The sequence below is a fragment of the Astyanax mexicanus genome, chromosome 2 (genome assembly GCF_023375975.1).
Source record: "Astyanax mexicanus isolate ESR-SI-001 chromosome 2, AstMex3_surface, whole genome shotgun sequence".
Lineage (NCBI taxonomy): Eukaryota > Metazoa > Chordata > Actinopteri > Characiformes > Acestrorhamphidae > Astyanax > Astyanax mexicanus.
Window position 1 is genome coordinate 7766420 of NC_064409.1, and position 15399 is coordinate 7781818.

Below are 15399 nucleotides of genomic sequence, written 5' to 3' on the forward strand. Positions count from 1 at the left end.
AACGATATGATTCATAACAGTGATGATTCCCATTTGACACGTAACGCCGTGAGGACCCCTACTCCCCTCCACCAGGCTTAGCGCTCGTGCGTTTACGCTGATGACTCGAGCACACCTAAGCAACTGCACGAGCTCATCTCTCTCTCTCTCTCTCTCTCTCTCTCTCTCTCTCTCTCTCTGTCTCTGTCTCTCACGCTCTCAGCTTGTGAGGCTGGCTCGCTCCTGGCGCGCGAGCCACTGAAACCTGTCTCCATCTAGCGGCTTCGCGTCTGCGCGCGCATTAAAAGACACGAGAAGAGCATGCAGAAACCATGCCCCCCCCCCCGCCCCCCCTCCCCCTGCCACCGTGCGCTCCTCACCAGCCTTCCAGCTCAGGTCACGCATAATTACTATACGACACCTCCCATACACTATACAACACGCATCCAGTGGAAAAAGCGCGTGCGAGTCACCATACTAACCATTACTAACCATACTTTTGCGCGTGGTGCAGTTTTTTTTTTCCCCGCACGAGCTTAGCGTAAAACAGAACAGAGAGCACGACCACGAGCACGCTGCCGGTTCCTGAGGGGGGCTTGGTTTCGTAGATGCCTTGAGCACGTGACGCACCTCCAAAAGGAGCTCTCTCTCTCTCTCTCTCTCTCTCTCTCTCTCTCTCTCTCTCTCTCTCTCTCTCTCTCTCTCTCTCTCTCTCTCTCTCGCTTTCTCTCTTTCTCGCGTTTGCGCTTTCTTACGCGCGCGAGCTCGGAGAGAGGAGGAGGAGGTGCACGGAGCTTCAACTTCTGCAGCGCGCGCGCGCGTTTGTTCGTTCATTGGCTTGCTGGCTGGCTGGGTATAAGGAACACCACCCGGTCCTGTGCTGTATTTCTGCGATTTGTGCCATTTCTGCCTTTTTCCTCGCGCGCGCCAGCATTGTGTGTGTGTGAGCATATGTGGATTTTTCTACGCTATTGTTTTCCTTCAATTCATGAGATCATCATTTTACCGCAGACGGAGTAGAAGCGCGTGGTAACTAACGGACACGGAGACGCAAGCTGGATTCCCCTCCTTTTCGCTCCCCCACGCACGCACGCGCACGCACGCTTCTCCAAAGGGGGTCCCTCGCCGTGGTGTTAATGAATGGACCTGTGAGCTGCGAGGCTTTGCAGAAAAAGAAGAGTTTCACTCCAAAGCGGTTTAGAAGCTGCAGCAGCTGCAGAAGCTCCGTCTGCAGAAGTGTCCTTGGCTGACTGCCCCAACCGCGATCCACCAACTACCTTAGTGCTGAACTTGTTGCTGCGCCCTTTCCGAGCACGCTGGAGGACGTTTCTTCGTTTGGGATACTTTTATTCTTGGTTATTCTTGGTTTCAACCAAAGTGTTGTCTGATTGAAGTTTTAAGAGAGAGAAAAAGAGAGAGCGGATTGTGTGATTCATGCCAACTGCTTTTTGAGCAAGAGTGAGTGGATTTATGTGGAGGTGAGTAGAACGTGCTGAAAGCCTTGTCTGTAAATTTGCATGCTTGTAAAATGATCCTCAGTCAGATGAAAAAGATATTCTAGAGATACAAACCCTCAAATGTTCCATCAAAATGTAGTTACAAGTCTGTTCTGTGCTGTAAAAGTAGGAAAAGGCAACTACTGCAAATGAATTGGAGTGTATTAGAATGATGTATTTCTTAAACTAAAGGGACAGAAGATATGCCCTTGAGAGTCTCCCCAAGAATAAGAGTTTTGTACCATTTATTTAGTTTTTATGGACAAAAGGGAGCCCTCCATTTTTCCAGTCCTTGATAATACTATCGCTTGAGTTTATTGCTTTCCTTTAGTTTTCACAGATTTGAGTCTTACCTGCAGTACAGCAGGAGTTTTCAACCCTGCTCCTAGAGAGAGTGACCTTCTAGCAAACTTTGGCTCCAATCAGTCAGTCAATCAATCAATCAATCAACCAATCAACCAATCAATCAATCAATTAATCGATTAATCGATTAATCAGTTAATTAATAAATCAATCAATCAATCATGCTTGTCCAAATCTAATTGATGTCTCTATGATCAGTTTGCTTGAGTTGATTGTGTTGTGTTAGATTTGGTGTTTGATGGAGGTGTAACCTGATGAATGATTTCTAGGCTTTCTAGGATCATGGTTTAAGATTTCTGCTATTTAGCATGCATGTATAAAGCATGCATGCATCTTACATTAAGATAATATTAATAATAATAAAAAACAGCATGCCCTCTGCTGCCCTTTGGGTGACTTCTCTGATTTACTTACTCAGTTTACTCAGTTCACCCTGTTTGCTCTCCAGATGTGCCTTGTCCTCGTGGTGGACCTCTGAGTGCAGTCCAGTGTGTGTCCCACAGTGAGTCTCAAGTCTGTCTGACCCTGTCCAGCTCGCACCCAGCAGCTGACCATGGCAGCCGGAGTCGCGGCATGGCTGCCCTTCGCACGCGCTGCAGCCATAGGCTGGATGCCCGTGGCCAGCGCCCCCATGCCCCCGCCGCCGCACGACAAGCGACGGTCCCAAGAAGGCTTCATCATCCTGAATGTGAGCGGCACCAAGTTCCAGACATGGCGGAACACCCTGGAGAGGTACCCCGACACCCTGCTTGGCAGCACGGAGCGCGACTTTTTCTACCACGAGGAGACCAACGAGTACTTCTTCGACCGCGATCCAGACATCTTCCGGCACATCCTCAACTTCTACCGCACGGGAAAGCTGCACTACCCGCGCCACGAGTGCATCTCAGCCTACGACGAGGAGCTGGCCTTTTTCGGCATCATCCCCGAGATTATTGGCGACTGCTGCTACGAAGAGTACAAGGACCGGCGCCGGGAGAACACCGAGCGCATCCAGGACGACGAGGACAATGAGAACGGCAAAGAGATGACGCCGCCGGACATGACCATGCGCCAGTCCATGTGGCGTGCTTTTGAGAACCCCCACACCAGCACCATGGCTCTGGTATTCTACTATGTCACAGGCTTCTTTATCGCCGTGTCCGTCATGGCCAACGTGGTGGAAACAGTGCCGTGTGGCACATCGTTCAACCGGGTGAAGGATGTATCTTGTGGTGAGCGGTATGCCCTGGCTTTCTTTTGCCTGGACACAGCATGCGTGATGATCTTCACCGTGGAGTACCTGCTGCGCCTGATCGCCGCGCCCAGCCGCTACAAGTTTGTGAAGAGTGTGATGAGCATCATCGACGTGGTGGCCATCATGCCATACTACATCGGCCTGGTCATGACGGACAACGAGGATGTGAGCGGCGCCTTCGTCACACTGAGGGTCTTCCGCGTCTTCCGTATCTTCAAGTTCTCGCGCCACTCGGCGGGCCTGCGCATCCTGGGCTATACGCTGAAGAGCTGCGCCTCCGAGCTGGGCTTCCTCCTCTTCTCCCTCACTATGGCCATCATCATCTTTGCGACCGTTATGTTCTATGCTGAGAAAGGCTCCAACTCAAGCAAGTTCACCAGCATCCCTGCCGCCTTCTGGTACACCATCGTCACCATGACTACGCTGGGGTAGGTGCTGAGGGGTTCTGGGATGGGGAGCTTGCGAGAGTGTGTGTATATATGTATGCATGTATGTGTGAGTGTATGTGTGAGTGAGTGTAGATGAGCGGTGGTCTGTTCTTGGTGGGATTTTTTTTTAACACTTCATGCTGCTGGCGGAGCAGTAGAGTGTTCACAGCATTCGCAGTACAAGCATTCTATTGTACTGGTTTCCAGTAATATTTGTACTATAACAGCATAACAGTAAGTGGAGAGCTAAATATAAAACATGCATTTAGGGCAAGCGACGCTTATTACAAGCAATACAGTATTTTACATACACACACACATATATTGCACATATATTTGTATTTTTAGTTTCATGGAGCCTTTCTATATGGATTGCTGTAGAAGTGGGGACCAGATAAGGTCCCCAAATTGTCAACATTTTGAGAGTGTGTATGTATGTATGTATGTATGTATGTATGTATGTGTGAGTGTAGATGAGCAGTGGTCTGTTCATGGTGGGATTTATATAAATATATATTTCTTTTTAACCAAGGAAACACTTCATGCTGCTGGCGGAGCAGTGTAGTGTTCACAGCATTCACAATACAAGCATTCTATTGTACTGGTTTCGAGTAATATCTGTACTATAACAGCATTACAGCAAGTGGAGAGCTAAATATAGAACATGCATTAAGTGCAGAGGGAAGCTCATTACAAGCAATACAGTATTTCACATAAACACACATCATATATTGCACATATATTTATGTTTCTTGATTAATGGAGCCTTTCTACATGGATTGCTGTAGAAGTGGGGACCAGATAAGGTCCCCAAATTGTCAACATTTTGAGAGTGTGTATATGTATGTATGTGTGAGTGTAGATAAGCCGTGGTCTGTTCTTGGTGGGATTTTTATATATATTTCTTTTTAACCAAGGAAACACTTCATGCTGCTGGCGGAGCAGTGGAGTGTTCACAACATTCGCAGTGCAAGCATTCTACTGTACTGGTTTCGAGTAATATCTGTACTATAACAGCATTACAGTAAGTGGAGAGCCAAATATAGAACATGCATTAAGGGCAGGGGAAGATCATTACAAGCAATATAGTATTTTACATACACACATATATTGCTAATATATATTTGTGTTTCTAGATTTATGGAGCCTTTTTATGGATTGCTGTAGAATTGTCAACATTTTGAGATTGTGTGTATGTATGCATGTTTGTATGTATGTATGGATGTGTAAGTGTAGATGAGTGGTGGTCTGTTCTTGGTGGAAAGGAAACACTTCATGCTGCTGGCGGAGCAGTAGAGTGTTCACAGCATTCGCTTGTACTGTTTTGAGTAATATTTGTACAACAACAGCATTACAGTGGAGAGCCATATATAGAACAGGCATTAAGGGCAGAGGAAGCTCATTACAAGCTAAATTTATAATCACATACACACACATACACATATTGCTTATATATTTGTGTTTCTAGATTCATGGAGCCTTTCTATATAGGTGAACTTCATTACAAGCAATATTTCTCATAAACACACACATAATTGTATTTTTTGATTTATGGAGCCTTTTTTATATGGATTGCTGTAGAAGTGGGGACCAGATAAGGTCCCCAAATTGTCAACATTTTTTGATTGTGTGTATGTATGTATGTATGTATGTGTGAGTGAGTATGAGAGTGAGTGTGTGAGTAAGTGTAGATGAGCGGTGGTCTGTTCTTGGTGGGATTTTTTTTTGGCGAAGCAGCATTCGCTTGTACTGGTTTTGAGTAATATCTGTACTTAAACAGCATTGCAGTAAGTGAAGAGCCAAATATAGAACAGGAATTAGAGGCAGGTGAACCTCATTACAAGCAATATTTCTCATAAACACACATATAATTGTATTTCTTGATTTATAGAGCCTTTTTTAATATGGATTGCTGTAGAAGTGTCAAGATTTTATATGCATTCTAGCATGCTATCTAGGAACACATTGCATGTCTTCCACTCCGTATCATTCACCAACAGATGTGTTCGCCTCCAGTAGTGGCTGTATCCTGTGGCAGTTGAAGCAGTGGCAGCAGTGGCAGCGAAGAAACCATATTGGAGGGGAGCCGAGAGGAAGACCGCCGGCGCAGCTATTACGATGCGGAGCATCCGAGGCGATTACAGTAATACATCCCTATTGATGTGTTTTCCCATTCATTAATTGGCTCGCTCCCCGGCTCAGCGCGCTTCTCCGTGCCTCCCACCTGCCTGGCAGGGCGCTCTCCGTGGTGCTGGAGCGGTTGCCCGCATGCCGCATGCTCTGCCCAGCGGCTCTGCTGGGCTGTTCGGGAGAGACGGATGCTGCCAGGCCCACACGGGGGGGTGAGTCACACTCCGGGGCAATAACCCAACCGTGCGCTCCAGCACACAACTGGCGCTTTGATCAGCCTGATTTTGAAGTGCGCTGCAGTTTCTGTCATAACACGAAACTGCGAATGGCAGTACGCCCAGATCGAGCCGATAGACTACACAGAACAGGTCAGCGGGCTGTAATTCTCACTTAAAGCCTTCACTGTTCAAATCCACAGAGGGACATTCGAGCTGATTTTACGCATCGGCTTCAACAATATGCAGGCTGCCTTCCTCGTTGTCCTACCTCGTGAATTAGCATCTGTGTCTTAGCAGCTTATCTTGAGCTTGTCTTAAGTCTTGGTGCTGTACTTGGTTCTAGAGCATCCTATTATGTAGCCTTATAAAAAAATATATATAAAATGTCCTCCTATAGAGTGAGACTGTAGACCAGGGATGTCCAAACTTTTTTTGTTGGGGGCCAGAAGGAGAAATAAACGGGCCACACTCTGTAATAAACAAATAATGAAATATACCACAGAAATGCGCACCCTCTCTGCTTTTAGACTCTTTTGCCCCGTTTTTCTGCGCTAGAAATGCGCACCCTCTCCGATTTTAGACTCTTTGGCCCGTTTTTCTGCGCTAGAAATGCGCACCCTCTCCGATTTTAGACTCTTTGGCCCGTTTTTCTGCGCTAGAAATGCGCACCCTCTCCCCTTTTAGACTCTTTTGCTGTTTTTTTTTCTGTGCTAGAAATGCGCACCCTCTCCGCTTTTAGACTCTTTGGCCCGTTTCTGACTCCTAGCGTTCAAACTTTGAATCTCACATTATAAAAACCTGCTTAAACAGCGGGCCAACTTTCATTCTATTTCTAAAATACCTCGCGGGCCGCTCCAAAAAAGGAAACGGGCCGCAAAAGGCCCACGAGCCGTAGTTTGGACACCCCTGCTGTACACAAACCCCAATTTTGAATATGCCATTTCTAAATAGGGCTGCAACTAATGTTTATTTTGGTAGTCGACTAATCTGATGATCATTTTTTTCGATGAGTCGATTAGTCAACGATTATTTCTGCCATGTCAATCTCAATCTCAAAAACAACAGAAAAACAGCTAAACATGAGATTTAAAAAGCATTTAAATGTCCACATGTTCTTTAAACGTGGAGAGAACTGATATTTTGTGAATAAATATGTAATCTGTTGTGTTTGGGCACTTTTGGAGACACAGACCAAGTTTCTTCTGTCCCCAGCACTCTGTGTAATGCAGTAATGTAACAACAAATTAACGATTGAACGCCAATTCAATTTGTAGTCGACAAATTTAAATAATCAACATTGTCGATTATATCGACTAATCGTTGTAGCCCTATTTCTATATGCACATTCTTGTGTGTTTTAGGCTGCATGACATGGTTGGGGAGAGTATGCCAAACTTTCGGTATTTTTTCCATTTTTGGGTTCTTCTGAGCTCATAATTTCTAGATAACTTGCTAAGTCTAGAACTTCCTTACAAATAATGTAATAATTTTTTTTTTGTTCTTGGTAATACAAACTCTCTAGGTTTCCTAAGGAAACATTTAATATATATATATATATACAGCTCTGGAAAAAAAATTAATCAATTTCTTTGATTTGACCAAATCTTAAATATCTGGAATATAATCAAGAGCAAGATGGATGATCACAAGCCATCAAACCAAACTGAATTGCTTGAATTTTTGCACCAGGAGTGTAAAGAGCATAAAGTTATCCAAAAGCAGTGTGTAAGACTGGTGGAGGAGAACGTGATGCCAAGATACCAAGCATGAAAACTGTGATTAAAACACAGGGTCATTTTACCAAATATTGATTTCTGAACTCTTAAAACTTAATGAATATGAACTTGTTTTCTTTGCATTATTTGAGGTCTAAAAAAAAGCCATTTCTCATTTTCTGCAAATAAATGCTCTAAATGACAATAGTTTTATTTGTAATTTGGGAGAAATGTGGGCCGTAGTTTATAGAATAAAACAACAATGTTCATTTTACTCAAACATATAGCTATAAATTGCAAAATCAGAGAAACTGATTCAGAAACTGAAGTGATCTCTTATTTTTTTTACAGAGCTGTATTTTGATAATTGAGAATTTTGAGTTTAGAAACCATAAGAAACCAGTTTTTACATATATAATTATGAACAGTGTCAGAATTAAAGTATGATACAAAATAAGTACAAGTAGATCTCTGCATCTCATGATCCCCAGTGTGCATTAAGTCACTTCTTGCTTGTCAGATTGAATAACGTCACTAAAAAGAAGCCAGTGATGCTCCAGCACTCAGAACTGAGCTGATGATGGGAGCCGCCTGCATGTGCTTGGTTCTTCTTCTTCTTCTTCACTCTGGGAAGAGGATCTGGCTCATAAGGGCTGGCTGTGTTTTCTAAACAGCCCCACAGCTGCAAGGCCTCAGCTCTCGCTCGCTGCAACCCCTCCTTTCATCTCTTCATCACTCCGCCTAGACTCTAAGTGCCAATCCCTCCATTCAGCCTTCCCCCTGCCTCAACAGAGCAGTCCTGAAACTCATGACTCGTTCCTTACTCGTTGCTGGATTGAACGAATGATTCAGAGAATAATTCAGACCTGATTTATTATTGTTTAGTGATGAAATAATAATGAAAAAGGAGAAATAGAAATAATTTACAGTATTATTTGTATTTTGTAGAAAGAAGAAAAAATCCATTGATGCAATAACCTGGTCTATATTCAGTATATTCAGGTAGTCAGCTGACCTCATTTTTTCAGCACATACTGTTGCCACATCATTTACTTAGTTAATTCCAGGTGGCCAGGCAGTGTATTTAAATATCATTCAGAAAACTGTGTAGTCCAAGACTAGGCTTAATTCCATACATCCATACAGTACAGGCCAACAGTTTGGACACACCTTCTCGTTTTCAATGAGTTTTCTTTATTTTCATGACTATTTACATTGTAGATTCTCACTGAAGGCATCAAAACTATGAATGAACACATGTGGAGTTTTATGTACTTAACAAAAAAAAGAGCTGAACCTCCACAGTGACCGGACCTGAACCCAATCCAGATGGTTTGGGGTGAGCTGGAGCACAGAGTGAAGAAGGCAAAGGGGCAACAAGTGCTAAAAAAAAAACACCTCTGGGAACTCCTTCCTTCAAGACTGTTGGAAAACCATTTCAGGTGACCACCTCTTGAAGCTCATTGAGAGAATGCATGAGAGAGTGTGTAATCAAAGCAGTAATCAGAGCAAAGGGTGGCTATTTTGAAGAAACTAGAATATAAAAAACTGTTTTCAGTTATTTCACCTTTTTTTTTTGTTAAGTACATAAAACTCCTACATAACTGTTAATTTATATATATTTTTTTTTGATGCCTTCAGTGCGAATCTACAATGTGGCCTGTACTGTATGGCTCGCTAAATCAGAGCATCGCACTTGAACGAGTGCGCACCTGTTAGAGAGAGCGAAGTCTTGAAGTGGAAAATTACCAGACTAGACGCCTGAAGGTATTTGAAGGTATTTTTGCATTGAAGGTGATTTCTTTGAATGCTTATTTTTGAGCTCACAGACGTTCATAGCTTTTACTGTTTAAAAAAAAAACAAGCGATGACATGACTTCTTTTCTCGGCGGCGCTGTTCACCCCCTCCTCATGTCTCACGCCTCGGCTCTGTTTACGGATTGACGCTCGTTCGTAGGCCGCTTAAAAGCGAATGTGGTCCGAGCTGTTGAAAAGTGTAGCATCCTTAATGGTAATGCAGGAGACCCTCAGCGTCCTCTTCTCGCCGCTAATCCATTATGCTACAGCGCAGCGGGAGGGTGGGCTTTTCCATCTAATCCCATCCCTCCTCACGACGACATGCAGAACCTCAGCAAGTGGCTGGAGCTGCCATTACTAAGCGCCTTTGCCCTCCCCTGGTCCGCAGAGACCTCTCTAAATCTCCGTATCACTTTTTAATGTTGCGTTTAGCCGGCCGTGTGGGCAGGGTGGCGGGGATGGATGGGCGGTTGGGCAGGGAGGGAGGGAGGGGCTTGTGTAGGCGGTTAGAGGAGATGAAACTATGACTCAGCCCTCCAGTCTGGATGATGTTCAATGGTACCCAGTGGTTTTATTAGGCAGAGAGAAGAGCACAAGTGGAGAAACATGACATTTGGTTAGACAATAGGCACGGAGAGGATAGGATTAGTTGATTATCACTCTGCTTACTTGCTAACATAAAGTCCTTTCACCATTCCAGCCAAATTGGAGTGTGTCGTATGCAGTGCAGCTGCAGCTGCTGCTGCTGCTTTCCACCAACGCACTTAGGCTACTCAAAAGTCAGCACTGACTCATTTAATTGCCCAAACGAAATCTCACTACTCGACTTTCTTTGCGTTCTTTAAGAATTATGAAACTTCCAAAGTTTCCTAAAAAGAAGTGTTTAATAAATTTAGATTTTTTGCTTTTTTAGCAGCCTGCTTTTTAGGAGAATTTGGATCCTTGATCTTGACCTTGGTACATTTTTGATCTGCCTAGTAAGTCAAACAGGGACTTTATTGTCGACACTTTCCTTAAATGATCGCTTATAAACTCATTTTTCACGTTTTTCAGGAAACACAAAAACATATTTTTAAGAGGATAAGAGGAGAGTTTAGCATACAGCCAAGCAGAAGAACCAACCAGAAACAGTCCTAATTAAAAATATATATATATATATATTGATTGATTTTCAAAAGACAAAAAAAAAAAAAAATGGCAGGAGAGTTAGCTAGGGTTGTTTGGATGTTAGCATAGCCAGCTAGCTAACTCTCTAACACTTCTTCGACTTTTGGAGGTAGGCGTTCCGTCCCAAACCCTGGATATATCAGCCAATAGCATTAGCTGAAGGTGGTGACCCTGACTCCACCCCCAAACTGTCAAAACTACCCCTTTTAAAACTTGAGCGCAAAAAACTGCTGCCACAGTTTATTTTCATGGTGCGCGAGGAGAAGTGTTCGAGAGGAAAAAAAAACAATCAAGAGGAGAAAATGAAGCTCGAGAGCGATATTCTGTTCAGCGCACAGACAGTTCCCTTTTTTTCCGCTCGGGAGCTTCACATTTGTGCTCGCGCAAAGTGTTAACCCTTGTGTGGTGTTCGGGTCTGTGGGACCCGTTTTCATTTTTCATCAAATGATACTAAAAAAATATATATTTTTTAACTCAAACTCATTGGTATTGGCTCATTTTTTTGTGAAAAACATATATCAAAACACATTTTCAATAAACACACACTGTACACCCCCCCCACCCCCCCCCCCCCCCCCAATATTAGGGCAAATATTAACCATGTAAGCTGTTTATATTGCTTGCAATTTAGTTGAAGCAAGCATGTGTAAAGCATTTTAATGTAGAATTGCTTAATTTTGCTGAATTAAATACAAGTAACAAAGTAAACGAGTAACAAAAATATGAACACCACACAAGGGTTAAAACACGCTGGCACCCCTGACTTTTGACATTGATGTGACGAAGTAGAGTGTTAAAACTGAGCTGTTTGAATGAGCGAAATCCATTTAGAATAAGGTTAATTAACATTGCAACACTAAAGAAGCATAGACCTATTGTTTACGATTTGTTTTTTATTAAGAAGGGCTACACATAGTGCTGCAAGTCAAGTGCATGATGCGAACAAGTGAGTTGTGCTAATCTGTAGAAGTGTGTGAAGGTTTTTTGGGGGTCTTTGTGGAAAAAGCTGCTGAACTGATCTGTTGAAGAAAGATATATATACTGTAAGTGATATAAGAGTCTCCTTCATTGTCCTGTGGGCCAGTTAAGAAAGAACCCCGAGTCTTTATCCTGTTCTCCCCAAGTGTTATAGATGTTCCCACCAGCTAGTTGCTGGTCCGCTTTGTCATCCACCATCTAGATAAACTGAAGCCTTTATCTCTGCCTGTCCAAAAAAAAGTGTATCAGGAGCCACAGCTTGTAGGAGATAACCAACCCATTGAATCTCGTTGTAGCGCTATAGCTTCCTTATAGGATAGGACACAGCAAACTGTGACCACAGTCTTTATTCTGAGCTACTTTTTAGTAGCTGTAGGAATTAAAAATGGGAATCTCAGATGAGTTCAGAATTTAAGATCAGGCATGGAGTAATGCAGAGTAAATGCGGAGCAAATATGGAAGCGAGTCATAAAGAATATACAGATACTGTCAGAACAATATGACACAATTCTTAGGGATACTATCGAAAACAGAGACTGTAAAAAAAAAGATGGACGCTGTGTCGCTGTTCCCATTCATTCAATGAAAATGAAGCCAAAATCTTCCTCCATGTTGCCGATCCTGAAACCTGAGTCTGCGCAGTAGAGACCAGAGGAGGGAGAAAGACTGTGGAGCTGAGTGAAGTGGAGCGGAGCTGACGGTCTGTTATTGGTCCCGCCCATAACCAGCCCTTTTACAATAACCACACCTTTTTTGAATAGAGCTGAATAACGTTTTAAAAAAACGAATTCTGTTGGGATATAAAAATGTAACAATATAAGCAGAGGTTACACTAGCTGTTGCATTTAAATAATGGAGGTAGAATTACAGTATATTAGAAAGAAAAACGTGATTGAAAGTTTGTGTCTGTTTTGCCATTGAAACCTATGGGGATGGGTGGGGTTACACAGCTTTCTGCAACCGAACAGGGGGCAGGGGGCGCCTGACCTGTGGTGGCTTCACTTTTGAGAGACGATGCTCTGTCCAGCCATTCACAGTCTATGATCGAAAATATACGATAAAATGCAATATTGACATATTGCACCACCCCTAATAATAATAATAGTAAGTCTGTCAAGATAACAATTTCTTCAGTAATATATTATTTAAGAAATAAGAACACTATATGATACAGATCATTTTATGCCACTGGTATATATTACAAAGAAACATTACATTTAGAAAGCAATCATCTTTTGATAATGAAGAATATTAAATATTCTTATATTAAATATAATAAATTAAAACCTCTGTTTTCACACAAGTCAACATATCAGCTCATTCACCTTCTCCCTAAGTATCATAATGGAAGGAACTCCTACTGTGTGAGTTAACTGACCAAATTAAAGATAGAGAGAAAATTCTGTAAATATACAATAAATATATATATATATATATATATATATATATATATATATACATGTAAAAAATAAACACAAAATTTAGGTTATGCCTATAGATTAGTCAATAACATGAATCAACAACATAATTATTGCGATTGAAATAAACAGGATAAACCTGTGGTGAAGAACATTGATTGTCAAATTCTGTGAAACTGAAATCAATAAATATATAATTGTATGCTCTTAAGTAACACAGACAACATGGAGTCAAGTCAAGTCATTATCAACCGCTTCATCCATTAAGGGTCGCGGGGGGGTGCTGGAGCCTATCCCAGCCGGCATCGGGCAGAAGGCAGGATACACCCTGGACAGGCCGCCAATCCATCGCAGGGCAGACAACATGGAGTATTGAAGAGAATTATCTTCAATAATATATTGAATACTGCATGATCATAGTATCATGATAATATCGTATTGTGATATGCCTTAACTATTATTATACATACAGTATTATTATATCAGTTAATAAAAATGAATTGAAATGTATTGACTTTGCACATCTCTAATTCTATCTTACACTTGGATCATCACGTACCAATGGCAGGAAATGAATGTTTTGTGCAAAATCCTTCAATAATACCAGAATTTGGTCCCTCTGCTCAAGTGTGGGCGCCAGGTCTGCTGCAGAAGGCAAATAATCCTCCAAAACTGAGCTCCACTTTAGCCTCCAGGTTTGATTATTGTCTCTTACTGTTGTGTTTGTATTGGAAGGCCCACTTTTTTTCCATTTTGATCAAATTCTGATGAATACAGTCATGTCCCAGACAAAAATAATTTTTCTTATCTGAATATTAAAACAGCAAGTCATGTGAGATTAAAAAAGAAAAGTATGTGTTTTGCCATCTTTAAACCTGCAGTTTGGACTAGGGGTATATCACGATATTTCATGGTATTTTTACGATAACGATACTCTTGGCGATATGACAATTTTTTTTTTTTTTTGCATAAGATATGAAATGGCACACTTCTAACTGATATATAAAAAAATATACAACAATTTTATCAGATTTGTTACAGAAGTCAATGATCCAGAATGACATGATACTAATAATAATGCACTCCAAATATCTCCATATATCCAGGATTAAAGTAAAATAAATGATACTGAACAGATATAATCTGTCTCTAGTAGATATATAATGGGAAATTAGAACAGTGTGAATTTTTCTTTTGCTCAAAATAGTAAAAAAGTAGTATCCTAATAATTAGGGAGGGGGGGTGTGATATGGCACGATATTTCAGGGTATAATATCGTTCACGATATTCATAAATGTTGACGATATTGTCGCGTACGATACAATATGACACACCCCTAGTTTGGACTGCTCTCTCATCCTGATGAGCTTCTTCTTTTCTTTTCTATTCTTTTATTGGATTTTCTTTAAAAAAAGAATGCTTTAAGTTGGGCATTGGGGATGGTTTGGGGGGGTTTAGGGTGGTGGGTAACTTGGAACCATAGCCTGCATTTGTCCCCCACTGGACTCAGTGCTTCCTAATGGACACTGGAATTTCTGGACCCGGCCAAGTCGGCCCAGCTCAATTAAATCAGCAGCATTTTAATTGGCTTATTCGCTGTCAAACGGCATCTATTAAGTGAGCAGCTGTCAGAGTTAAAGACGTGCAGATGAGAAAGAGGGATAGAGCGAAAGAAAGAGAGAGAGATGTGGAGATAGAAAGATAGAGAAAGAAAGGTTACAGTGAAGCGTGCATGAAAGTGTAAGTGCATGGGGTGCAGTGAATATGTGTTTTAAATTAAATGGCATTTGATTTTGTCCTAAACCCATCAACTGTACCTTAAAAGACATCAAATTCTGTCTCTCTCTCTCTCTTTTTATCTCTCTTTCTCTCTCTCCCACTTCCATTATCTCTCTCTCTCGCTTTCTCTCTCTCTCTCTCTCTCTCTCTCTTCAGTCTTTTATTGCCGCTCTCCTGCAGGGTTCATAAAGCGACATAATGAAGGTAGATTATAGACTGAGCTATAAAGGGCATAATGGACTAAAGAGTGAAGAGTTCATCCAACCCTTATTAACTACCTTTCGCTGGGTCACTTCGGGTCAACCGGTTCTCAGGCCAGCTCTTCATCCCAGTCTGGCTCGAGGTAACAATCTGGGGGATTATATGTAGATTATACGGTCACGTCCCTGGCCGCAGTCAGCCAGAGCGATTAGGAATGCGTGTAATACTCCCAACAGCAATACGTTTTGGCTCGCCGCTTGTCCTCGACGAGAGAGAGCGGGAGGTTCTGCCAGGACATGCTTGTCTGGTTCAAAGACAGGTGAGCGGTTTCCCATGAGGTTCGGGCCAAGACGTCAGGGGTCACGGTGTCAGCGGAGTCGCGGAGTCGCACCGGGGCTTGGATGTAGGCCGAGCCCATTTGAAAAGAGTTCAGTGGGGTGTCGGCCAGGCCGCCGCGGTGTGGGGTTACCCTCATTAGCCCAGTCCTGATCGG

General features: G+C 42.5%; 1 protein-coding gene across 2 annotated transcripts in view; it reads left to right on the top strand.

Annotated features, from left to right (window-relative positions):
• Window positions 1–580: 580 nt before the first annotated feature.
• kcnd2 (potassium voltage-gated channel, Shal-related subfamily, member 2) overlaps window positions 581–15399 on the top strand; it is a 247511-nt gene continuing 232692 nt past the window's right edge. The window contains exons 1-2 of one of the 2 annotated variants that reach the window (XM_049473296.1): window positions 581–1457; window positions 2287–3503. In XM_049473296.1, coding sequence (XP_049329253.1) covers window positions 2392–3503 — 1112 coding nt within the window. In that variant the 5' untranslated portion in view covers window positions 581–1457; window positions 2287–2391. The remainder of the gene's footprint in view (window positions 1458–2286; window positions 3504–15399) is intronic. The other variant, XM_049473297.1, reaches the window with a different exon arrangement.